At 36.0% G+C, this 27,295-nt stretch overlaps 1 protein-coding gene across 8 annotated transcripts in view; it reads left to right on the forward strand.

The window, feature by feature from the left end:
• Positions 1 to 27,295, forward strand: part of LRCH3 (leucine rich repeats and calponin homology domain containing 3) — a 107,869-nt gene that overhangs the window by 49,093 nt on the left and 31,481 nt on the right. For 5 of the 8 annotated variants that reach the window (XM_055315912.1, XM_055315915.1, XM_055315908.1 and 2 more), the window contains exons 5-13: positions 4,435 to 4,571; positions 5,939 to 6,048; positions 11,045 to 11,138; positions 12,158 to 12,278; positions 16,824 to 16,972; positions 19,171 to 19,247; positions 23,196 to 23,247; positions 23,645 to 23,794; positions 26,619 to 26,669. In XM_055315912.1, the coding sequence (XP_055171887.1) occupies positions 4,435 to 4,571; positions 5,939 to 6,048; positions 11,045 to 11,138; positions 12,158 to 12,278; positions 16,824 to 16,972; positions 19,171 to 19,247; positions 23,196 to 23,247; positions 23,645 to 23,794; positions 26,619 to 26,669 (941 nt within the window). The remainder of the gene's footprint in view (positions 1 to 4,434; positions 4,572 to 5,938; positions 6,049 to 11,044; positions 11,139 to 12,157; positions 12,279 to 16,823; positions 16,973 to 19,170; positions 19,248 to 23,195; positions 23,248 to 23,644; positions 23,795 to 26,618; positions 26,670 to 27,295) is intronic. The other 3 variants (XM_055315910.1, XM_055315913.1, XM_055315916.1) reach the window with 1 other exon arrangement.

Below are 27,295 nucleotides of genomic sequence, written 5' to 3' on the forward strand. Positions count from 1 at the left end.
TTGTTTAAAAGATCTCTAGGTACAATGCAAAAATGCTTAAGAGTTACAACCAGTGTTTGAGATATAATGGTTCAATTACTATATGTTATCATTTCCTTGTGGATTTTAAAAGTTAGATTTGTAGGGATGCCTGGGGGGCTCAGCGGTTGAGCGTCTGCCTTTGGTGCAGGGCACGACCCCCGAGTCCCTGGATTGAGTCCCACATCGGGCTTCCTGCGTGGAGTCTGCTTCTCCCTCTGCCTGTGTCTCTGCCTCTCTCTTTCTCTCTGTGTCTCTCATGAATAAATAAATAAAATACTTTAAAAATAAATAAATAAAAATAAAAGTTAGATTCTTCATTGAAAAATTCCAGTAACTATTAACCAGTGATTGTATTTTTAGATTTTACAGAATTGATTAATAACTCAAGGTAGAGTCCCTGGAAGTTTCAGTAAGTGCAACTACTTGGGAGAAACATATCATAGTTTTGATAAGGAAATAGTTTAGCATAATGAAAAACATTCCTACAATTTGCAGTGACTAAAAATGGACTTGACTTGAACTTAATTACTTTATCTTTCCCTGGAAATGTTTAGATAGAGGCTAATTAATGGTTGGAAGTGATGTGTAGAATGAATAATGAATGGAGTACTAGGAGGTTGGTTATCATAGATTCACTGTAGGCTCTGGTAAATGTATCTGAATGATAAAAAGGATTAAACACATTAAGTATAATTAATCTTTCAAAATACAAATTCATGAAAGAAGCTGTAAAAGGAAATGAAAATGGGGAGAACTATTATTTTATTAGATCAGAGTATATATTTAATTTTATTATGGAAAATTTCATATATAAATGAGAGCAGTGAATCATCCAGCTACAGTAGTTATCACCTCCTGGCAACTCCTGTGTCATCTATCCTCCCATCCACTTTCCCTTACCTGTATCCTTTAGAAGGCATTTTCATGACCATGATGTTCTGGGTTCTTCTACAAAGCATGACTTATAGTATTTAGTAAATACTCAATTAATAACTAAGGAAATTTTTGCTTCACTGTGGAATCCAAATGTTAACACCAGTATGATCCAGTATGATTTTAAGTCCTAACATATGCTAGTGTGACTTTGACATTTTGGATATCAGAATGTCTCAATAAGTGATTTTTTAGTCCACTTTTTTTTTTTAAAAGATCTATTTATTTATTTATGAGAGACACAGACTGAGAGAGAGAGAAGCAGAGACATAGGCAGAGGGAGAAGCAGGCTCCTCGCAGGCAGCCAGATGTGGGACTCGGTCCCAGAGCACGGGATCACGACCTGAGCCGAAGGCAGGCCCCCAACCGCTGAGCCACCCAGGCATCCCTCAGTCCACTTTTACACACTTACTGCAGTCACACTAGCCAAAATCCTGCATAGCTTTCCTCTCAGTCGCTTGCCTAGTAACCTTTACACCTTTTATTTTCAGAGCCCTTCCTCATTTCCTCCTAGGTCTACTTTCTATCCCCTCAGGGATGTGAATGAAGGCCCCAGCAGAACTGACCAAATCATGGCACAGGCCTTAGAACCCCCCAAATTTCTGTCTAGGATTATCCTTCTACACAGGACTCACCTACTGTGATTGATTTTTAAAGGCTTACTAATGTAATAATACAGACTTAATGTAAAGTAAATTAATGAAAACATTGAGATTTTAGTGAAAATGAAAATTCAGAGTTTTAGAGAACAATTACAGTCTGAAAGTTTTATCATCTAATTTATTTCTCTAATTTTAAATGTGTGTTACCAAGGAAAAAGTGAGTCACACAAATAGTTTTATTTTATTTTATTTTTTTTATAATAAATTTATTTTTTTTGGTGTTCAATTTGCCAACATACATAATAACACCCAGTGCTCATCCCGTCAAGTGCCCCCCTCAGTGCCTGTCACCTATTCACCCCCACCCCCCGCCCTCCTCCCCTTCCACCACCCCTAGTTCGTTTCCCAGAGTTAAAGAGTCTTTATGTTCTGTCTCCCTTTCTGATATTTCCCACACATTTCTTCTCCCTTCCCTTATATTCCCTTTCACTATTATTTATATTCCCCAAATGAATGAGAACATATAATGTTTGTCCTACTTCACTCAGCACACAAATAGTTTTAAATGATTTTCTATCAGCTTATCTTGTACTCTTAACATATTTAGCTAAACTGCATGGCAAGAAAGCTTTATTCCAATAGCTACCTAAGTTAATGTGGAAATTCATGTTCATTAATTGGTGGTCTCTAACATATTCTAATTTGGTAGATAAAATAGTATGTCTTTTATTATATTGCCATTTTTATCAGAAAGTCAAATAGTATAAAAAATATATATCGTTCAGAAAGTTGAGTATAAAAAGCTCAAAATCAGCAGTAGCATTCCCCTGTTCTCAACTGTCCTCCTCCCCTCCCCAGTTGGATTTTTTTTTTTTTTGAAGATTTATTTATTTGGGAGAGAGAATGTGTGTGCATGCACATGTGCACAGAGGAGGGGCAAAAGGAGAGAGAGAGAATTTCAAGCAGACTCCTTGCTGAGCTCAGAGCCCAACCTGGGACTCAATCTAATGACCCTAAGATCATGACCTGAGTTGAAATCAAGAGTTGGACCCTTAACCAACTATGCCATCTAGGCACCCCTCTACCTTCCCAGTTTTAATGTCTAGAATCATCTACCTTCTCTACCTTTGATTCTTTCCACTGGCATTTGCTGACATATTTCTAAATGACGTGCTTTAACAGCTTTGCTGGATTTTTCAGTTTTGATACTTATGTCAGCTTCCTGTTATAGTAGATGAGGATTTAATTTCCTTACACACTATCACGATCATACCTTTACTTCCCTCCTACTATCTTCCCAGTGTAGTTTTATCATGGCTTTTGATCAAAATGTTATTACAGCTATGGTTCCTGGAGCACCTAAGGGGCTCAGTTAAGCATCTGCCTTTAGCTTAGGTCATGATATTGGGACCCTGAGATCGAGCCCTACATCGGTCTTCCTGCTCTGTGGGGAGCCTCCTTCTCCCTTTCCCCCATTTCCGCCACCCCCCCCACCCAGCTTGTACTCATGCTGATGTGCACACTCTCTCTCAAATAAATAAATAAATAAAATCTTCAAAATAAATAGTGTGGCCTGCCAATTCATTTAATGTACTCTGATTATATTTCTTTTTTTTTTTTTTTAAGATTTTATTTATTTACTCATGAGAGAGAGAGGTAGAGACACAGGCAGAGGGAGAAGCAGGCTCCATGCAGGGTGCCCGACGTGGGATTCGATCCCCCGGGTCTCCAGGATCACACCCTGGCTGAAGGCGGCACTAAACCGCTGAGCCACCCGGGCTGCCTTCTGATTATATTTCTTTTTTATATATCTTACTTTTGTTGTTTTCCTCTTTTATTTGCTTAGTTTTTTATGTACCTGTGGCTAATTCCACCTTTTTCTAGCAGAGAGAGACAGACCACATTGACATAATATTAATTACACTATTATAATTGTTCTATTTTATTATTAGTTATTATTGTTAATTTCTTACCATGCCCAATTTATAAATTAAACTTCTTCATGTATAAGTATACATGTATGTATATATAGGAAAAATTGCAGTATATTTAGAGTTTGGTACTATCTGCAGTTCCTGTATCCACTGGGGGTCTTGATATATATCCTACATGGATAAGAGGGGACTGACTACTCTACTGGCATTCAAGAGGTGGGGATGGGGTGGGAGTTTGGCTAGGAAAGTGCTGAGGTCTCCTCACTGTGTAGACTTCCTTTTAAATCCTCCATTTCCAGGATCCCTGGGTGGCTCAGCGGTTTAGCGCCTGCCTTCGGCCCAGGGCGTGATCCTGGAGGTCCAGGATCAAGTCCCACATCAGGCTCCCTGCATGGAGCCTGCTTCTCCCTCTGCCTATGTCTCTGCCTCTCTCTCTCTCTCTGTGTCTCTCATGCATAAATAAATCTTTAAAAAAAAATAAAAATATAAAAAAAAAACAAATCCTCCATTTCCAACTGGCAAGTCATCCTGACTTCCCATTGTGCCTAAGATTTTCCTGAGTTCAAAGCCTTTTGATTTACTTTCACTAAAGAATAACGTCTTGACTCCTGTGGTGATTGGAGAGGGGTAGTGCTGCATAAATTGAGGTTGGGGGCTTAGGCATTTAACTTCTACTTTGTACAGACTATCATCTAATCCGTTGGTTATGCCTGTGTTCCTGTGGCGTCAGACCTCCAGTTTTGTTCTGTGAGGATCAGACAGCTTGCTTTTCACTCATATTCCCATCTCTAAGCAACTACATTTCATTTCACAGTATCAGTTCATCATTAAGAAAGAATGATGATAAATACATTAAATTCACTATATTTAACCAGAAACCCCTGTACAAATTGTCTAGCTTTGGAATGTCATGAATTGTTCATTTCCATTTTATCACCCTGCAGAGCTTGCAGAGTTGCCTTTGATACGGTTAGACTTCTCCTGCAATAAAATTACAACGATCCCTGTTTGTTATCGGAACCTCAGGCACCTGCAGATGATCACTCTAGACAACAATCCACTGCAGTCTCCTCCTGCACAGGTAAGCTCCAGTGGATTTGAAGTATGCGGTGAATTTTTTTGACAAAGGGTGAATTTAAAACTTGAAGTTCTCTGCATGTATCTTTTTGCTGGAAATGAAGTTCTTTTAAAATAAATTCATCCAAATGTACTTCTTTCAGAAGCCCTGAATTAATGGAATGAAGGACCCGTAATGTTTCCAGAAGTGTTTTCCCTTTCACTAAATTGACTTATTTTTAAGTTCAGGGGTTCTTCTTGAAGGTTCTTTTTTTTAAATTATTTTTTTAAATTAATTTATTTATTTATGATAGTCACACACACAGAGAGAGAGAGAGAGAGAGGCAGAGACACAGGCAGAGGGAGAAGCAGGCTCCATGCACTGGGAGCCCGATGTGGGATTCGATCCCGGGTCTCCAGGATCGCACCCTGGGCCAAAGGCAGGCGCTAAACCGCTGCGCCACCCAGGGATCCCCATTCTTGAAGGTTCTTAAATAAAATTTAAGTTAATTTCTTTCTAGTGAAACTCGAATGTAGGCAACGTAAATTCTAGAAACAAATAAAAATACTTGGCTTTCAGAACTATAGATTATCAATGCACATCTTCTGATGATCATTTTTGTACCTTTTTATTTTCTAAAATCCTAAATTCCTCATTTAGTTTGATTATTTATCAGTGACTGATATGAAGCAATTTAATAATAATTATAAGATGACTATGTACAGATTCTAGGCATCCCATAATCTGAAGAACTTTACCAGCCTATATTTTTCACTGTAGCATTTGAACTCTACAGTTAATGATGGTCTTGTTCAAGCCTCTGGATAGCAACTATAAAACTTTATGAGTAAACTTCATAGCTATAGAAGGATCTCATAATCCTCAAGAATTTATAGTTTGACTTCTGTCAACAGAAGTATAACTTCAATATTTAATCATTTCCTGCTTTTCAAACCCTTATAAAAAGTAGGATTCAAAACATAATTGTGCATAATTGTTGGATTTCTAAAAGTAAAAGTTGTCAGTATAATCTGTGGGGAACAATGCTTTGAATCCCTGACTATGCCTAATTAATCAGTGTGATAATTTTCTTTGGTATTCTATCAGTGTTTATAATCATAAATTATTTATTTTATATGTTACTGAAATTTATTCTTGACTAGAAAATAAAAAGTCTGTATTTATATCACTTAAACATATAAGACAACAAGTAATATAATGAGTATTTGATTTTTAATATCTCTATGTAATTAATAGAAATATCTTCTGTTTCAAATATATAAAAAGTAAAGGGCTGATTGTGATTTTATTTCAGAGTAATGAGTAATAACCTGTTACTCATATGTAACAATAAGTTTAAGTAGGTAACTCAAATATGTTACTTTTTTTAGATATGTATAAAAGGCAAAATCCACATTTTTAAGTACCTGAACATCCAGGCTTGTAAGATTGCTCCAGATCTGCCAGATTATGATAGGAGACCCTTGGGTTTTGGCTCCTGGTGAGTATATTCTATTTTTTTATTTAATGTATTCCATTTCATAGGGAATCAAAATGGATCCATAAATCTACCTGAATGTTTAACTAAAGGGAAATAACCTATTCTGACAGTTTTTCTCAGAATGTTTATATTAAGTAAACAGTTGATTCCAGAGATCTGACAAAGTGTAGTTCTAAGAGTTTCTCTACCTCAGCACTGTTGATATTTTGGGGAAGATAATTCTTTGTTGTGGGAAGCAGTCCTGTACATCGGAAGATGTTTATCAGTATTCCTGGCTTCTGTAGCCAGGAATGTCGCCCAGTGTGACAAACAAAAAGGGCTCCAGACATTGCCAAATATTCCCCGAGGGATCCTGACTTGAAAACCAATGGTCTAAGTGACTTGAATGCTAACCTTGTTAGCATTAAATTTCTGTTAACTAAATCTGTAACTTAAAGCAAGTCATTCAAACTTTTGGAGGTTCATTTTTTTCTTTAGGGACTAAAGAGGTTGGATTTGATGACCATTAATGTCATTTCAGGATCCTTTAGTTTATGCATCCTTCATCTACATGACACCTAACTTAAAAGGTTATCTCTCCTTGGCATTCCCAACCATCTGGAACAATGTTAACTAGCAGTAATTACATTCAAAAGGCCTTTTAACAGGCAAAATACATGTCTCAGTGTGGATGCCATAATACATATAGGCTTTATTCAAAAGAAAACCCCTTTGGCCTTCACTTAGAACTTGTCACATTTTACTTTAATAAAAGCATAGTCCTAATGAGCTAGCTTCTCAGTATCCTAGTCCAAAACAGATGAACAAATTTCTATTTTGGTAGAGTTTCTAAAAGCAGACATGTTAAAAGTACAAAAAGTAATTTAAAAGAAAAAACTGTTAAAAGCAGACACATATTAAAAAATTCAAGTTAATGGATAACTCTGAGAGGAAGGAAAATACAATGTAAAAGAGGTATTGGGGGCTTTAAAGGGTATTAATGTCTTCTCACATTTTAAAAACTGTTATATTCATTTTTTATCTATATGCTATATTTAATAATTCTAACAAGATATTTAAAAGCAATAACACTCTAAAAACATAGCACCTTTGATGCCGTTAGGCATATTTGCCAAGAACTCTCCATATTTCAGTAATGTTTTATTTTATTTTTTAAGATTTTATTTATTCATGAGAGAGAGGCACAGACACAGGCAGAGGGAGAAGCAGGCTCCATGCAGAGAGTCCGATACGGGACTTGATCCCGAGACTCCAGGATCATGCCCTTGGGTGGAAGGCAGGCACTAAATTGCTGAGCCACCCAGGGTTCCCTTCAGTAATGTTTTAAATTATTGTTCTGTTATATATAGCACAGTACAATAATTGATGCTCATCAATAAAATCCTAAAGTGTATTAGGTATATCATTTCTAGTAAAAGGAAATGTGCATTAAGTTTAAATTTTAAATTTTTTAAATACAATTAAATTTTAAACAGTTTAAATTTTTTCATCATAAATGATTAGAATTAAGTTTATGGTATAAAGGAGTAATCTTAAGCTATCTAAAAATACAGAACCTGATTTTTTTTTAATTTTATTTATTTGAGAGAGAGAATGAGCAGGAAAGTGAGCATGAGCTTGGGTAGAGGCAGAGAGAGAGAGGGAGGGAGAAGCAGACTCCCCACTGAGTGGGGAGCCCAACTCGGGCTTGATCCCAGGACTCCAGGACCATGACCTGAGCCAAAAGCAGATGCTTAACCAACTGAGCCATTCAGGCACCCCCAGAACCTGATTTCTTAAGTATTACTCCAAAGGGACTTGATTTCTGCCCTTTGCCACCAATTGTCTTTCTTCTTCACCACTGTATCCCTAGTTCAGCTGAGTATTTAGCACACACAGTAGATACTCAAATATTTATTAAAGGAATGAATAGTCAGTTTGGTCACAATGTTATTCTCCTCCTAACTTTCCTCTGCTTAAAGTGATCAGAAACAAATTTGTAATGACATTCTGGGTGTTTTTGATCCAGCTAGCTATTAGATTGAAGAGTTTCAGACACTATGAAGGGTATTTAAAATACTAACTCTAATTGGTTGCTTAAGCATACAGTCATTCAAGATTTTAGTATATTTATACAAATACCAAGGAGAAATTAACCAATACCATGCATACACATAAAAGATTCCTACAAGAGTGTCTCAGTCCTAACATTTTTAACTCTGAGAAGACCCAAAGCAGGGATGTGATGTTAAGGAAGACATAAAAGGTTTTAACAGGTCTGTCATGGGGATTAGGGATTAGGTCTGGCATACTCTGTGCTAGATCTAGGCCTCTCCTAGAGAAATGACTTTGACAGTAGGGAGATTATGAAGGGACCCAAAGCATAATGCCAAGGATTTTTAAATTTTCTCTATTATATCCTGTCTTCAAGTCTTTTTTTCTCCTACCTCAGTAAATTGCTTAGGATAGAGAACTCTGGTCTTATTTATCAAAAAAAGTTTTGTTTTTCCTATTTAAAATGTCATGTCTCCAAAGGAATTAGTAATTATAGATCTGATGTCTTCCAGTCCATATAATAATCTCTCACTATGCTCGCTAGATTGATCTGTATTTTATATTTTCCATTTTTTCTGGAGTTATGTTACTTCATTTGTAACTGTTTTAGAACGTCCTAGAAAGGGATGCCTGGGTGGCTCAGTGGTTGAGCGTCTGCCTTTGGCTCAGGCCATGATCCCAGGGTCCTGGGGATTGAGTCCCACATCGGGCACCCTGGGCCGCAGGCGGCGCTAAACCACTGCACCATTGGGGCTGTCCCTTTTTTTTTTTTTATTTTTTAAAAGATTTTATTTATTTATTGAGACAGAGAGAGAGAAAACTAATTGTAATACCTTTTCATTGCTGCCATAACAAATTACCACAAACTTAGATTTTTAAACACGCATTTATTATCTTATGGTTTTGTAGGTAGAAGTCTCAGTCTTGGACTCATTGGGCTAAAATCAAGATGCTGGCAGAGCTTTGTTCTTATTGTAGGTTCGAAGTAGGATACATTTCACTTCTAGAGAGAAGCTGTTTGCATTCCTTGACTCTTAACCAAGAATCCTCTTCAAGCCAGCATTGTATCATACTGACCTCCTCTTCTCCTTCCCTATTGTGCTTCTAAGGACCCTTTTTTTTCCTTTTAGTATTATTTTTTAATTGAAGTTCAATTTGCCAACTATAGCATAACACCCGGTGCTCATCCCGCCAAGTGCCCCTCTCAGTGCCCGTCAGCCAGTCACCCCAACCCCCCGCCCACTTCTCCTTCCACTACCCCTTGTTCATTTCCCAGTTAGATGTCTCTCATGTTTTATCACCCTCACTGATATTTTCATTCATTTTCTCTCCTTTCCCTTTATTCCCTTTCACTAATTTTTATATTCCCCAAATGAATGAGACCATATAATGTTCGTCCTTTTCCGATGGACTTATTTCACTCAGCATAATACCCTCCAGGTCCCTCCACGTCAAAGCAAATGGTGGGTATTTGTCATTTCTAATGGCTGAGTAATATTCCACTGTATACATAGACCACATCTTCTTTATCCAGTCATCTTTCGATGGACACCGAGGCTCCTTCCACAGTTTGGCTCTTGTGGACATTGTTGCTATAAATATCGGGATGCAGGTGTCCCGGCATTTCACTGCATCTGTATCTTTGGGGTAAATCCCCAGCAGTGCAATTGCTGGGCCAAGGACCCTTTTGATTACATTGAGCCCATTCAGATAGTTTACAATAATTTCCCTATTTTAAAATCAGCTGATTAACAACCTTATTTTTACTTTCAACCGTAGTTTCCCTTTGCCATGTAGAGTAACATATTTATGGGTTCCAGGGATTAGATATTAGACATCTTTGATGAGTGTTATTCTGCCTTCCATACTAATTTAAGGTGAAAACATCAGAGTAGTCAGAATAGTGATTATCTCTTAAGAGCACATGGTAAGGAGAATTGACTAGGAAAGGGATGTGTGGGAATTTTCTGGCAAAGTAGAAATGTCCTATAACCTGATAGAGATGTATATTACAAAGACGTATTCATTTGTCAAATATATAGCTAAAGCGTGTGCATTTCACTGCATATGAATTTTACCTTTAAAAATTCTGTTGGGAAAAAAAATAAAAAATAATAATAATAAATAAAAATTCTGTTGGAGGCACCTGGGTGGTTCAGTCAGTTGTGTCCGACTCTTGATTTCGGCTCAGGTCATGATCTCAGGGTCATGAAATTGAGCCCTGTGTCGGGTTCCATGCTGTGTGGAGCCTGCTTAAGATTTTCTCTCTCTCCCTCTGTCCCTCCCCTACTCACTCTCTCGGTCTTAAAAAAAGAGAGATTTAAGGGGGAGCGGGTGCGCCTGTGTGGCTCAGTTGGTTAAGTGTCTGACTCTTGATTTCAGCTCAGGTCTCTACCTCTGGGCAGTGAGTTCAAGGCCTTCATTGGGAGGCATGGTAAATGGGTCAGAAACATAGATGAATAAAGAATGGCAGTGTTGATTATTTTTAAAACTGGACAAGTGCTATTATATTAGTTAAGTATACTAGTACACATTATACTATTCTATTTATTTTAGTTTGGAATTTTTCATATTAAAAAGTCAAAAGAATGCCCATTTAATTCTAATTAAGTTAAAACACTAAGTGCCATGGCAATGTTAATTAGTAAAATTGCATTTAATTTATTTCAAATGTTAATATTTAAAACCTCAAACTGGATGCCCGGGTGGCTCAGTAGTTGAGCATCTGCCTTCCGGCTCAGGTCCCAGGATTGAGTCACGCATCAGGCTCCCCATGGGGAGCCTGTGACTCCCTCTGCCTATGTCACTGCCTCTCTTGGTGTGTCTCATGAATAAATAAATTAAATAATAAATAAATAAATAAATAAATAAATAAATAAATAAATAAATAAATAAATAAAACCAGAAAACAAAACAAAAAACCTCAAACTATCTGGTAACAACTAGAGTCTCTTTTTGGCAGCCATGAAGAACTGTACTCAGGTCGCCCTTATGGAGCTCTTGATTCAGGTTTCAATAGTGTGGACAGTGGTGATAAGAGATGGTCAGGGAATGAAGTAAGTGTTTTTTCTATTTTGCATGTTGTAACTCCTAATTAAGAGATAATATGATGAAAATGGAAAGTATCTTAATTGGATTCAATTTCACATTACATAAAACATAGAAAAGCAAGGAACGGGTACAAATCCCACAGAGTGTTACCATCCAAAAATGATATTCTGTTTCTGTCTTTTTTTCTATTCTGATAATTGTGTTGCTGTCTTTTCACCATGTGTGTTACATGTTTATTACCTTACTGTTTTGTATAAATAATATCATTGAAAGCCAAATAGGAACCGAGCCAATTACACCTGAAGCCTAATGTTTGCAGGGCTGGGTCACCTTGAGCAGAGGTGCTAGAAGGGGTGCTACAAGGTAAGAAAATAGGACTGCAGTCTTGTGGGTAATGAGACAGGAACCTTAGTGAAGACTATTAACATGCTCAAGATAAATAATTTTCTTAGCTGATTATATCCTTTTACTCTTTTTTTTTTCCTTTTTCTCTTGTGTTTATTATTATACTTCCCTTTTTTAAGTTAGAAAGTAGGATATTTTAGCTCTAAATTGGGTTAAATGATGAAATAAGCTTTTGTTAATGAGATCGATAACCTCTCATTTGTAACATTATTTCATTCATTCCAATGCAAATTAACTTTAGACCACAGTCCATTTGTTATTTGGAATTGCTTGTGTATGCGTGAGGGGGTGTGTATATAATCGTATCTGTATCCATGCAGATATATATATATGTAGATACTTTAAATTCCTATTTGTAGAGTAATATATAGCCTTCCATCGTTTTTTTAATTGTGGTAAAATATACATAACATAAAATGTACCATTTTAGTGTACATTTCAGTGACATTAAGTATATTCGTGTTGTTGAGAAACCGTCACTACTATTCATCTCCAGAACTTTTTTGCTGTTTCTTCTTAAATATAAATTTTAGTGAGTTTATATTATATTCATGCTTTCAATATTGTCTAAAGTTTGAAATGTGTTTAAATGTTGCTGCTTTTTTTTTTTTTTTCTAAGCCTACAGATGAATTTTCAGATCTGCCTCTTCGAGTAGCAGAAATCACTAAGGAACAAAGACTTCGAAGAGAAAGTCAGTACCAGGAGACTCGCAGCAGTTTAGTAGTAACAAATGGTGGAGGTGAGTGGTACTCCCGACTGTAGCTGGAGTCTTCATAGTCACTCTGGCATTTTTAAGTGGTCATTTTCACATCCTCTCCAGCTTTTGTTTTGTTTTGTTTTGTTTTGTTTTTATTTATTTTTTTTTATTTGAGAAAGAGAGCACGTACATGTAGAGGGGAGGGGCAGAAAGAGAGGGAGAAGCAGACTTGCCACTGAGCAGGGAGCCTGACATGGGATCCATCCCAGGACTCTGGGATCATGACCTGAGCTGAAGGCAGATGCTTAACCAACTGAACCATCCAGGCACCCAAGATTTTATTTTAAAAAAGGCGGGGGGTGCAGCCCACGTGGCTCAGCAGTTTAGCACTGCCTTCAGCCCAGGGCCTGATCCTGGAGACCCGGGATCGAGTCCCACATCAGGCTCCCTGTGTGGAGCCTGCTTCTCCCTCTACCTGTGTCTCTGCCTCTCTCTCTCTCTCTCTCTCTCTCTCTCTCTCTCTCTCTCTGTCTCTCAGGACTAAATAAATAAAATTTAAAAAAAATATAAAAATGGAATAAAGATTTATTTTATTTTATTTTATTTTTAAGTAATCTCTACGTGCAGCTTAGGGCTGAAACTTACAACCCTGAGATCAAGAGTCAAATGCTCTACTGATTGAGCCACCCAGGCACCCCTCCAGTGCTTCTTTTAAAGACTTCCTCTTCTCACAAGATTGGAAAAAAGTTGTTTTCCAATGGAATTAAATTTTAATTTCTCCGTTTTAAAGCTTGCAGATAAAATACAGTGTTTCCTTATTATTTTTTTTGGGGAGCAAACTTTGTAAAAGATAGTTTACCCGGAATAGATCTTTGCTAATCTTGATTTCATCGTGATTCTCTTTTGAAGTACTCTTCTCCTTTTCTAAGATTCTCTCTGTGGTCATTATTTGACCACTTACAGGAATTCACTGCATTTCTTGACATTTACCTTTTCATGATCTTGAATTGTATTCTTCAAGGGCATCTGAATCTAAGTTTTCTTTATTTTGGTATTTAAAAATCTGTAATTTAAATATTTTTCTTAATTGTAGTTTTTTTATAGTTCATTAACAAGCAGGGCTATTTATGTTTGTTTGAGCTTTTTTTTTTTTAAATTTTTATTTATTTATGATAGTCACACAGAGAGAGAGAGAGAGAGAGGCAGAGACACAGGCAGAGGGAGAAGCAGGCTCCATTCACCGGGAGCCCGATGTGGGATTCGATCCCGGGTCTCCAGGATCGCACCCTGGGCCAAAGGCAGGCGCTAAACCGCTGCGCCACCCAGGGATCCCTGTTTGACCTTCTTATAGGAAGCTTCCTTGTAGGAAGACTCTTGATTTTAACATTGTATTCAATCTTGTTTAGTTTGAATTCCCAAATCCTAATTTTAGCTAGTTAGTTAGTTAGTTACTGTAGGTTCCACACCCAGTGTGGAGCCCAGCATAGGGCTTGAACTCATAACCCTGAGATCAAGACCTGATCTGAGATCAAGAGTTTGATGTTTAACCAGCAGAGCCATCCAAGTGCCCCCCAAATCCTAATGTTTAAATATTGAAGACTAGGTATAAGGGAAGTATTTTTTTATTTTTCTAGAAGTCCATCTGAGAAGAGCTTTCATCTTCTTTGTAATTCCAGCTACTTAACATACAATACTGTATTAGTTTCAGATGTACAGTGTAGTAATTCAGTATTTCCATACATCATCCTGTGCTTTTCACAAGTACACTCCTTTAGTCCCCATCATCTATTTAACCCATCCCTCCACCCAACCTCCCCTCTGGTAACCATTAGTTTGTTCTCTATAATTAAGAGTCTTTTTCTTGATTTGTCTCTCTATTTTTCCCTTTGTTAGTTTTGTTTCTTAAATTCCACATGTGAGTGAAATCATACGGTATTTGTCTTTCTGACTTATTTTACTCAGCATTATACTCTGTAGCTCCATCCATGTCATGACAAATGGCAAGATTTCATTCTTATGGAGGAATAATATTCCATTGTGTGTGTTTATATATAAATATATAAACATACACCATATCTTCTTTATCCATTCATCTATCTATTGATAGATACTTGGCTGCTTCTATAATGAGGCCATTATTAATAATGCTGCTATAAACATAGGGGTGCATGTGTCCCTTTGACTCAGTATTTTTGTATTCTTTGGGTAAATACCTAGTCGTACAACTGCAGGATCATAAGGTAGTTCTATTTTTAACTTTTTGAAGAACCAACATACTGTTTTCCACAGTGGCTGTGTCAGTTTTCATTCCTACCAGTCGTGCACGTGTGTTCCTTTTTCTCCACATCCTTGCCAACACCTGTTGTTTCTTGTGTTGACTTGGAGCCATTCTGACAGGTGTGAGGTGATAGCTCATTGTAGTTTTGATAAGCATTTCCCTGATGATCAATGATGAGCATCTTTTCATGTGTCTTGGCCATCTGGATGTCTTTTTAAGAGCTTTCATCCTTGAATGATAATTTCAGTTAAGTAACTTGGTTTCTTTTTTTTTCCTTTTTTATATTCTTTTGTAGTTCTGTTACTTACCATTCCATTCATATTTTAGTAGTTTTCTTTTTAATTTTGCTTACATGAGATGTCTTTCATTTAGTTCATTTCAAACTTAAAACATTTTTGTCTTGATCTGTGCTATCCAATATGGTAGCCACTAGCCACATGTGGTTATTGAGCATTTAAAATTAGGCCTAACAATTTTTTAAAAGTTTTCTCTACTTAAGTATCTTTATACCTGACATGGGGCTCAAACTCACAACCTTGAGTTTGAGTCACATGTTCTTCCTACTGAACCAGCCAGGCGCCCCTGAAATGAGGCCTTTCTAAATTGAGATGTGCTATAATTAAAAAATACACATTGGGTTTTGAAGCCTTTACACAGGGCGGGGGGATAGGGGATATAAAATATCAGTAATATTTTATATTAATTATATGCTATAATGACACAATTTTTTATATACTAGACCAAGTAAAATATATTATTAAACTTAATGTCACCTTTTCTTTTGACTGTTTTAATGTGGCTACTAGATAATTTTTAATAACTTATGTGGTTCACTTTTATGGCTTGCCTTCTATTTCTCTTGGACTATACTAGTCTATATAGGATGAAAAGATGATGTTGCTTTTTTGGGAAGTCATAAAATGAACCATTTATTTAGTCACACAAATTGCAGCACATTGAAAACAATGCATTTATGTACTTGGCTTCTAATGTGGGTATAGACTTATAACCTTTTCATCCTTTATCTGTTATTATAACTCTGGTAATTCAGAAATCATTTTTATATTAATTGTAATTATGGAATTATTTAGAAATAAGTAAATCTGAGGGGTGCCTGGGTGGCTCATTCGGTTGGGTGTCCGACTCTAGACAAGCCAACTCAGGTCATGATCTCAGGGTTGTGAGATCAAGCCCTGCGTCTGACTCTGCTCTCAGCGTGGAGTCCACTTGAGATTCTCTATCTCCCTCTGCTCATTCTTTCTCTCTCTCTCTCTCTCTCTTTCATAAATAAATAAAAGCTTTAAAAAAAATAAGTAATTGAAAACCGAGAAATAGACTTTTCTGAGTTCATTATTCTCAGCAACTGCAATGTTGAGGTACTCTGTAGAACATCATACAATAATGGCTGGGGTTCACTGGAGAAACCTTAGAAGGCTTAGTAGCAAGTCCACCCCCACCCCCTGCATATGCCACTTTAACCAGCTTTTACATATAGTTACTTTTTGAGGAACCTGGGTGGCTCAGTTGATGGAGCATTCAATTCATGATCTCAGAGTTGTGGGTTGTAGCCCCATGTTGTGTAGAGATTACTTAAAAATAAAATCTTTTTATAAAAAGCCTCTTTTTAAACTTAAAATAATGAGGCAGTCCCAATCTTATGAGAATAAATAATGATGTGGCTATCTTACTCATCTGCCATTTTGAGAAGCAAAAATTCCCAAATGATCCCCTTCCATCCCCAAACTGCTACAAAATATCTATACTCCTTGACCTCTAGAAAATACATTTCTAAATAGAAAAGCATTGTTCTAATAATGGACAACAGTTACAGGAAGAGAAACAGTGATCAGTAGCTGTTTCTTTATCTCTAAGTCCACTTTCCTCCTATCCTTTCTGTTTCATTTTGATTTTGTTAGGTTTTCCACCTCCCAGTTCCTCGAAGAGATAGGATTAAGCCCCAAACTTTAAACATGAAGGAAAAATCTAAAAGATGTACCTTTCAATGTTTAAAAATTATTCTTGCTTTGTCTCACAAACTCAAACCATCTTGTTTAAAACAGTAAAAAGCTATCCAAAGAAAAAAGAAATATTAGAAGTCTGTAATCTCAATTACTACCAATTACTGCATTCTTTAGTGAATTAGGACTAAGATTTTTCTGGAACCTATTTTTGTGAGTGGCCATGGACTTTAAAAGAAAGGTTTACCTAATTTATGCTTCTCAGGAAAGAATGCAACTGAATGTGTTTATTGGATATTAAATTTGAGTATTCTCTTCTGGGGTGTGTGTGTGTGTGTGTGTTGTGGACAGTGGAACATGATCTGGATCAAATTGACTACATCGACAGCTGTACTGCAGAGGAGGAGGAAGATGAGATGAGACAGCCCAAAGGCCTGGAACCAGACAGCCTCAGTTCCCAGTTTATGGCGTATATTGAACAACGCCGAATCTCTCATGAGGTAGTACACACATTTAAGCCTAAATATGTTGCTGTCCCCTAGTAAAAACAGTCCATGGTGATATAAATTTGTCATATCAGTGATTTGTTTTTTTAGGCCTGATTATTTGTTTTATAATGTCCAGTACCAATTTCATGATTGAATTTTCCAGATATATTATAAAAAATAAGACGGTAGTCTCAAGTAACATTTAGCTTTATTTTTCAAATAAAAAGATTTCAGAATTTTGAAGAAGGAATAGGAGGAGTCCTGAGAATATTCCTACGCCTTTGAAAAAAAGGAAATGAATGTAATGTTTTTCATTTAATGTTGTTCTTACTTTTTTTTTATTGTTAGTAACTGGTACATCATAGCTTGATTAGTTATTACAAGAATCAAACCAAACTACCAACTTTGGAGCAACCTACAGACTTAACCATAGAAATTTTATAATGCACTTAATTATATTGGAGCTTTTATGCTGAGTCACACAGAATATAAATTGTTTGCCATTATAGTTCTTGGGTGTCTCTTATACTGAAGCATTGAGTTGCCTTAGAAAACAAATGAGCATTCAGCCCACTGTAGAATCACTGCCAATCCCTCAAGGGTCTCCAGTGGAAATTGCATTCTTCAGCATATCTAGTCAGCATAGTGAAACAGCTCCGCTTCGGTGTGTGTGATGTTAGTGTCTGGAGTTGGTCCCAGGCTCTGAGCAGGGGTTATTTGAGAAACACTTGGGGCCTTTTGGGAGAGTGATGTAGCTAGTCTTTTAGAAATAGAGGATAATCATTCAAGTGGGACATGTTGTGGAGCAATATTATCATTCTTTAAAAAAAAAAATCCTTCAGTTTTCTTGTCCCAAGACTTTTGAACACAGTAATTTTTGTTGGTGTTCAGAAGACGCTCTTATAATTTAAAGTTGGATAAAGTTATATAAATCAAAGTTCTGCGGCCCAGAAATAGCAGTGTACCAGGTGATTAATGAAACTATGTGTGATTCAGGGTATAAACATTCTTTTTAGAACAAAGGGCAACTACTTTGCAAAATATTAAAATTAGCAATGCCCATTGCTATCGTAAAGGGAGTCTTTTTTCTTTCCTTGTGGTCTTTCTCTTTGATCATTTTATGAGTAGACTGTATAGATGAGGTATTTCTACTAGTGGAAAATTATTGTATCATTTTTATAATCCCTCATATTTGCTATTTGTAATTTTTTTTTAATTCCAGCTATACTTGTGTGGTGGTAGTCTTGAAGATTCTGTGTCATAATCCTCTTTCTGACTTCTGTGTCATAAGGTTTTCTAAATTTTGGCATCTACAAAAATATGATGAAGCAGCATTATTTTAGGTGGTTTAACAACCACCTAAAGTGTTACATTCTTGAATACAATCTAAAAATGGGTTGTTAAAATCTATTGAGATTTTAAATACTCTGCTACTGGGCATCCCTGGTGGCGCTGCGGTTTAGCGCCGCCTGCAGCCCCGGGTGTGATCCTGGAGACCTGGGATCGGGTCCCACGTCGGGCTTCCTGTATGGAGCCTGCTTTCCCCTCTGCCTATGTCTCTGCCTCTCTCTCTGTGTCTCTCATGAATAAAAATTAAAAAAAAAATAAATCTTAAAAAAAAATAAATAAATAAATAAATACTCTGCTACTATTTAATTCTGTTATAATACTTCTCATAGATAGAGATCTTATGATAAAATAGGGTATAGCTTACATTTATAGGGTATTACATTTACTTTTAAAATTAAACCAATGTCACATTTATTTAGACATGAAAATTTCATGTACCTCTTGCAGTAATTTTAAATGATTTCAGTATTGTAAAACCAAGGTGTTAAGTCACCGATGTTAACATACTAGGAGAGATTTTTATTTATTTTAAAAAGCCAGAGTCACTGAAATTAGAATACTTGTTCTTTGATCAGGGTTCTAGAATTATGTCTCATTTTGTTTGATCCTCATGCCCAGACTTTAAAAGAGTCTGCTTTAGCCCTTTGCAGTAACTCACCAAAGATTTTCTAGTTCTCTGTAATTACATATTCCTTGGAGATAGGTATAAATAGTTTTACATTTGATTTTTAGAGACCTTTTTTGGATAGGTTGTTTTCTTTCCCTTCAAGAATACCCATTTTAATGATTATTTTCGGTGTTGAAATAAGTGTTGTGGATACATAATGTTAAATTGATTTATTTCTGCTTTTTTGGCCCAGGGTTCACCCATAAAGCCAGTACCTCTGAGGGAGTTTCAAAAAACAGAAGACATGAGAAGATATTCACATCAAAACAGGTTTGAAAAACCTATTCTCCTCATTTGTTTCTGTCTTTAAAACTCATTAGTAAGAGCATGAAGTTCAGTGGCTTAAAACATAATATCTGTAGTTCTGTAGGATAGACGTGTGGGCAGGCCTTCATTCTTGCCTTCATTTTCCCTTTAGGGTCTCACAAGTCAAAATCATGGTACTGGCTGGCCTAGATTCTTACCTGCAGACCGTAGGGGAGAACCCATTTCCAGGCTCATCCAGGTTGTTGGCTGAATTCTATTTCATATAGTTATAGGACTGAGGTCCTTGTTACTTTGCTGGCTATCAACTGGGACTCTTTTTTCACTTCTGGGGTCTCCCCACATTCCTTGGTTCATGGCTCCCTCCGTCTTCAAGTCAGCAATGGCAAGCCATTTTAAATCTCTTCTCACATTTTCAGTCTCTCTGTTTTCCTTTTCTGTCACATCCCGCAAACTCTCTTGCCTTCCTCTTCTGTTATTTATTGAGAAGTAATTGACATAAGTCACTGTATAAATTTAAGGCATACAGCATGATGGTTTGATTTATATATAATGAAATGATCACCACAATAGATTTAATTAACAGCCATCATCTCAATATAAATACAATAAAAAAATTTTTTTTCTCCCAGTTTTATTGAGAAGTAATTGACATAAGTCACTGTATAAATTTAAGGCATACAGCATGATGGTTTGATTTATATATAATGAAATGATCACCACAATAGATTTAATTAACAGCCATCATCTCAATATAAATACAATTTAAAAAAAATTTTTTTCTCCCTGTGATGAGAATTCTTAGGGTTAACCCTCTTAACAACTTTCTCGTATATCACACAGCAGTGCTAACTATAGTCATCCTGTACATTACATTCCTAGTACTTATTTATCCTACTGCTGGAAATTTGTAGCTTTGACCACCTCCCTCCAATTGCCCTCCCACCACCCTCTTTTGCTTTTAAGGGTTTCCATGATTATATTAGGCCACTTAACTAATTTTCCCATTTTAAGGTCAACCGGTTAGTAACTTTAATTTCATCTGCAAAGGCCTTTTTGACACATAACATATTTACTGAAATAACACCAGGAGATAGAGATCATAGGGGCCAAAAATCTGCCTCTCTAATCTAAACCCAGCGTTTCTGTTTTTGCTACTTTTTAGAAATTCTTGTTGTGCCAGCACTGAGGGAATCAATCTTCCCTTATCAGAGCCTATGCTTCCCGACCTAGTCATTTTCCATTTATATTCACAGTCACCACTATTAAGTGACACACCCTGGATTCAAACTCAATTACAACTAATTCTAAAGTCCATGACTTTACCCGCTACACAGTGTTGCTTCTCCAGACTTCTCGAGGTACCGGACTCACTTGTATCTCATTCTTTATTGGTTATATCCCAGCCAGAAATCTTACCCTACCAACCCATGCTTCTCTTCTCTTGAAAATTTTTGACTAAGAATATACTGACTACAAGTGCTAATCAGATAAAGGTGGGAAGGATTAGTAAAAAATTTAAGGAAATATTTTTTTCCAGCTTCAGTATTATTTTAAACCTTGTCTTGGGGGAATTACTAAGTAATTTATTCTATACCTTTAAAAAAAATTATAATTTATTCTCTTAAAACTTTTTAGGGGGTGGTGGTTTAATTAGTAAAAGTAAGAAATATGGCTATACTCTTGAAGTCACATAAACCAGAGTTTTTTAAAACTTACCTTTTGATGCCTGGAAATTTAAAAAAAAGAATGTCATATATACTTCCCAAAGATGTAGAACCAATATAAAAAAATAAACTTGGAAAGAAAGAAAACAGGAGTGTGGCTTAAGTTTTGCTTTTTTACATATTACATTTTTTTTTAATTTAGGGAAATATAAGGTACGCTAATGTTTCTCAGTAGGTTGCAGCACCAGTCTTCAGTGGATATTTGGAACATATTTATTTGATGTGGGAATTGGTTGCCAAAATGACTACAAGTGTTATTGGCAGGCATTGAGGCCAAACTACCTGTAATGTGCAGGGCAGTCTTGTACAATAAAAAAAATTTATCTGAAATGCTATGCCATTCCTATTGAGAAACCTATTCATAGATGAAGAAGCCGTAGATGAAGTAGCATGGTAGCACCAAGGAGCAGCCAAGCTGTGATGGGCCCACATTAGCCTCTGGTGATTGGCTTGAGGGAGCTGTCCATTCACAGATGGCTTCTTCGCTGCTACTGCTTTTTTTTTTTTTTTTTCCACTGCTACTTTCATTCTCTTACATACTTCACTCTTTGCCGCCATCTTTAACTGTTCACGGCTTAGTTTTTGTCATTGCAGGTAATTGTTTTCTCTGTGTGTGCCCAGATGCTTTTAAGTTTCCATGCTCTTTACTTTCTCCTTCCTACGCTCTGCTGCTATATAGTAGGGAAGTGTGGTATAGTAGAAGCCACTAATCTCCAAGTCAAGGGGCTTAAATTCTAATCCAGGCTCTGCCCCTAGTAGACATCACTGAACCTCTGAAGGCCTTAGTTTTCTTTCTTATAAAGTTAGTAACATGAACTCCATGATTTCTGAAGTACCTCCAGTTCTCAGAAACTGCACACCTAAAACATGAGAGAGCAGACTGCCACTGAGTCAGATAAGAATTCACACCAGATAGATGAGGATTACTGGCTGCATCACCTTGAGAAAATTACTTAACTTCCGTGTCTCAACTTTTCAACTGTAGAATGGGGATTATAATAGCTGTTACTCCTAAGATTACACAAGGAGTAAGATAGTTAAGAAACACTGTGTATACTATACTTCATGGGAAATATGTAGTATATGGTAGGAGCTCAAAGATTGTTCGTCTCTATGTGCCTCTGAAAAATGTCCAAAAAATGACACAAATCATAATTGATAAATGCAAAAGAAGTATTGATTACACACGGACATTAGAGGAAAAGTCCCAATTTTAAAGAAAAAGAAGATTCTAAAAAAGGCCTTTTCTAAGAAGATCTCCGTAGGTTGGAATCTTAATAGAAAAGGATTGAAGTGAGAAATTAATATATGGTAACTGAAGAGATCTTGCTAGAGAAAAGATTCCATAGTGAATATGTTTCTTAAATGGGGTGAGAGTCCTGAAAGCCAGGTGAAGAATTTGTTATTCTTATTACTTGGTAATAAGAAACTGCTGGAGCTTTGGGGGATTTGTTTTTATTTCCCTAGTAACACATTGATTTAATGCATTTAAATCAACCTGACAAGAGAGTAATCATAATTTAAAATTTCAGGTCCTAAATGTCACAACATCACTGCTCCCAACATTGTTAGTTTAGACACAAATGAGTAACAGAGACTTGAAACACCAAATCTAATTCAGGAAAAAGATAAATACCAAATTTTAAAATTTAGTACTGATAAAACTGAGAAACAGTTTTTACTGTTTTTTTTTAAGCATCAAATCAGATTTCATCTTTTTCTTAAAAATAAAAATTAACAATTTTTGCTCTCTGTATTAAAATTGCTACATCAGTTGAAAATGGGAGAAGTGCTTTACAAGAATGGTTGTCAGATTTTGCCATATCCCAGATTTCTGTTGATAAAATGACTTTGTATATAAAATGTATCTTGTTTCAATCATGGTAATAAATAAGATAATAATTATGTATGTATTATAAAGAAATGATACTGTTTGAAAAGTGACCTCAAATATCTGGTCAGCACTGGCTATCTAGCTTGATCAGTGGTACCATCGTATGAAATGGGAGTTGGAGACAGCAGGTATTCCAGGAGCTTAATTTAATTGAATGACTTAGGCTCAGGTTTCCAAAATACAGTCAGTATTTCATTGCTGACTAGACAGTCTAGTCTGTCTATTGATTTATAGAAAGTTACATTAACAATAAAATCTTACTTTCTTTTTATATATCTGCCTATCTTATCAAATAATTTTTTTCTGTCTTTTTTTTTTTCTTTTTTGGATCAGGGTTCCAGTTGAGCCATCTTCTCTCATGTCACTATCACCAACTCACAATCAGGTAAAAAAGAATTTTTACAGTTTTAGCTTTGATTATTTTTTTAAACTAAGATGATTTTCTATTTTTATAATACTTAGATTACCAATAATTGCCAGATATCTGTAAACTTCACTACCTGTCTCCTCCACGATACAGTTAATATAACATGTGCACCTAATATACTTAACTAACAGTGGTTTTAAACACCAGACAGAAAATAAATCTTTACTGATCTGATAGCTCTATAGCACATATAAGAATACAGTGAAAAAGATTAGCAGTAAAGACATTTTAAAAAATTGCTAGGTGACTACAGAGTTGAAATTGCTTGCGTCCGCAGTAGTTTCCTGAATTGATTAGGAATATTGGTAAGTTGACCTTTATCCCCACTTGCGTGTGCAAAATATTTTTGTTCCAGTTGTCACATACAGACTTGGAATTTCATCGGAGAAGAGAACAATTAGTAGAGCGAACTCGGAGAGAAGCCCAACTGGCTGCCCTACAATATGAGGAGGAGAAAATAAGGACCAAGCAGATTCAGAGAGATGCTGTCCTGGACTTTGTCAAGGTGAAATTTTTGCCAAATTTCATTGAAATTCCTAAAATGTTTTAGAAGTAAGTGCTTATTTGTTTTGTGGAGGCTTTCAGTGTTTGTCTTAATCATAAAATGTCTCCTTTCTTTTTTCTCACTATAGGGAATCTTGAGTAAATAGTGTAACTGTCCCCTGCTTGTGATTAGATGAATTGTCCTCCTCTAGGTAGACTGAGAAGTGATCATCTTGTTCTTGGGAAAGTAGTTTCTTCCTCTTAATTAGCAATCTGTCTTCAAACATCTCACTTTACTGTCCAGCTCCATTTTCTCAATCTTTAGTACATTAATAAAGATCAGTAAGACCATGAAAGTGCCACGTAAACCTCAAAGTACCATGCACATGTAAACTCTTGTTATCCAAGCCTGTTTCTAACTTCCTCATTCTGTCAAGCACCAGAATTTTGCAAGGTTAACAGGCTTAATACTTAGAGTCATCTTTGATTCATGTCTTCCTGTTCTCTCCACACCTATTCAGGTAACAACCTCTGTTAATACTTCTTCTTTTTGCTTGTATTTTGCTTATATTTTGCTTGTAATTTGCTTCTTTTTGCTTTTATCACTTCAAGTCTTATTTGTTTGGAAATCACCTTGGATTTTTCTCTTCACAACTAAATATTTCTATTTTTATTATTATTATTATGTATTTATTTATTTTAAAGATTTTATTTATTTATTCATGAGAGACTCAGAGAGAGGCAGAGGGAGAAGCAGGCTCCATGCAGGGAGCCTGATGTGGGACCCGATCCCATGACTCCAAGATCACACCCTGGACCAAAGGCAAGCACTAAAGCTATGAGCCACCCAGGGATCCCCAATATTTCTATTTTTATTTGTTTGATGTCTATCCCTCCCATTTATCTGTAAACCCCATAAAGCCAGGAAGTATGTCTGTTTTGTTTATTCACTGCTACATTCCTAGATCGTAGCAGGTCTTAGCTCATAGTAAAGCTTGGTAAATATTTGTTTAAAGGATTGAATGAATGGATGGATCGCTTCTTGTCCTCTAAAGCTTTCTCTCTTATATTTCATAATTCTAGTCAAAGACAATCTTCTTTAAGTAACATAAATGTGATAAAATTCTCTCTTTTTTTTTCCCCAAGTATATCTAGCTCATGATGATGATCTCTGATGGCTTAGAGAGGGTGGCAGTTTGTCCAGGTTAAATACTCAAATAGTTACTAGCAGAACACAGTTCTGCTCAAGACAAGCTGAACAGAAAGTAGAAATAAGGCTGGCAAAGAAAAAAAAAGTTTCTTTAAAAAGAAGGCTGGCTCCAAACCCTAATCTGCAACCACGAGCTATATTGACTGTCAGTAAATAATGATGGCTAACACATACTGAATCCTAAGGGCTGTTTTGTACATTCTACATTAATTAATTCATTTAGTTTGCCTTCTATAGATGCCTCATAGCTAGTAAAAAGTAATTACATTGGAGATGGTCTTGATTAAATGCTAAATTAGAGTTTGATCTTGAATCTATTAGGTAGAAGAGAACAATTAGAAGTTCTAAAGCAGGAGGAAAAAAATGAAAGATAATTCCAAAATACTAATCTACTCGTGTTAAAATGTTAGAAAGATAAGGATAAATGAAATAGAGAGTAACTGCAGTAATTAGACTAAGGTGCAAAATGAAGGCATAGAACCAGGTGATCTCTGAGGTTTCTAAGGAGAGGCAGTGTTACACAGTGGTAAGAGCTTAGGATCAGAATTTGAATCCAGCTTAGCTATTCATTATGCGCTCAACTTTGGGAAAATTACTGAATCATTCTGTGCCTTTTATTTCCTCATAGGTGTAATATTTAACTTTTAAATATTAACTCAGAATTATTATGGGTGCATCTAGTACTTTTACTAGTGTGGTGGCCATCCTCCTTACCACAATGGATTTTATAAATTAGTGATTTGAAGAGAAGCATCATTGTGTTTTATATATAGATGTTGTGGATGTTGAGTAAATCCTTGAAGATAAGTGAAAAAAAGATCCCAAAGCAAGATTTTGAGGCTAAAAGAACAGCTTGAATAGGAGGCTAGCCTTGTGGAAAGAATATAGGATTCTAAGTTAGACGATGGAGATGTAAATGTCAGTTATGCAGATTTACTTTGTGACCTTGCACGTATCATATAACCTCTCTGTCCTTAATTCTTTTGTCTTTAAATAAATATGATTATGATGTTTGTGTATCTCCAAGAATAAGAAGAATTATTTAAGATAATGTGTTTAAGAATACATTGTAAAACACTTACTGTAGAGATGGTATAATATTATTATTTGACATAATAACAGAAATTAGCAAATTGGGGAAAAGAACCAGTTAGTATGGGAATTTGAGGATTTGTTTTTGAGCATGTTGAACACAAGGTGAAAGTGGGTTTCCAAATAGAGAGTTTCCACAGGCAATTGAAAATGCAAACCTGAAAATTGGGTGATAGGAGAGAGCTAAAGGTGCTAGTATTAGACAAAGAACGAGTCTCGTTGAGAGACAGTAGTGAGAGATCACTATTCTGATTATGAGTGTGTTTGTGTGCATGTACATATAAAAACCATACTTTTTATATTTGATTTATAGATGCTTATAGACCTTTGTTTATTGCTCTCCTCATTTAAATTGTATGCATCTTCAAAATTTTGCCCTTCAAAAATTTTCACAAAATAGAAGGGCAGCATCTTCTAGCCAGTAAATCTAGTAAAGTGCTGCTACACGAGATACAGAAATTAATGTGGATGATTATCTGGTATCATTTCCACTGTTCCAGATTCTAACCAGCTTCCCTTTTTCGGGGGGTTTGGGGGTGTATAGCACAAAGCATCACAAAGTCCACAAAAACAACAACCCCCCTTAGATGGCGAGGTAAGTCTATATAATCACTTTTTCTTTGGAATTTTTTATTGTTGCAATGGAAATGAAATGTTTGCATGTGACTATCATGTTTTCGGTGATGAAAATATTGCCATTTTCCTTTTCCCTCAAAAAATTCTACTTATTTGAGAGAAGATGACATAGGCAAGGGAGTTTATCCAAGTCTACAGATCAGGAGTTCTTTAATCTATACTAATTCATCAGGAGATTATTTATTCCTTTACCCTATCCCCACCAGCAGTATCATCTCCCTCATCCATTTCAAAGCATAGTGTGTAGTGAGAGGGAGTCCTGAGAGCCGTATGTGACAGGGGTAAATGGTATTGGTATTGAACTAAAAGATAACTACATATATTTTAGCTCCACAGCTCACTTCCTGAATATGTTATTGGCTTTACAGTGTAGTGTACACAGTAGTTTTGTAATATTAAGTAGTACATTTTCATTACAAGTAAAAATGTAAAATTAATTGCTTAAGTTTTTTTAAATGCACCTGTTTTGATCTGTTAAAGTGAAATTTACTAAATATTTTTATTATAGTAGGCCTTTTTATTAAAAGCCATTTTTCTTTATCTTTGCCTTCTCAGTTTTTCAGTTTATGATCATTGTGTCCTTAA

Source organism: Nyctereutes procyonoides, unplaced genomic scaffold (genome assembly GCF_905146905.1).
Source record: "Nyctereutes procyonoides isolate TBG_1078 unplaced genomic scaffold, NYPRO_anot_genome, whole genome shotgun sequence".
Classification (NCBI taxonomy): Eukaryota; Metazoa; Chordata; class Mammalia; order Carnivora; family Canidae; genus Nyctereutes; species Nyctereutes procyonoides.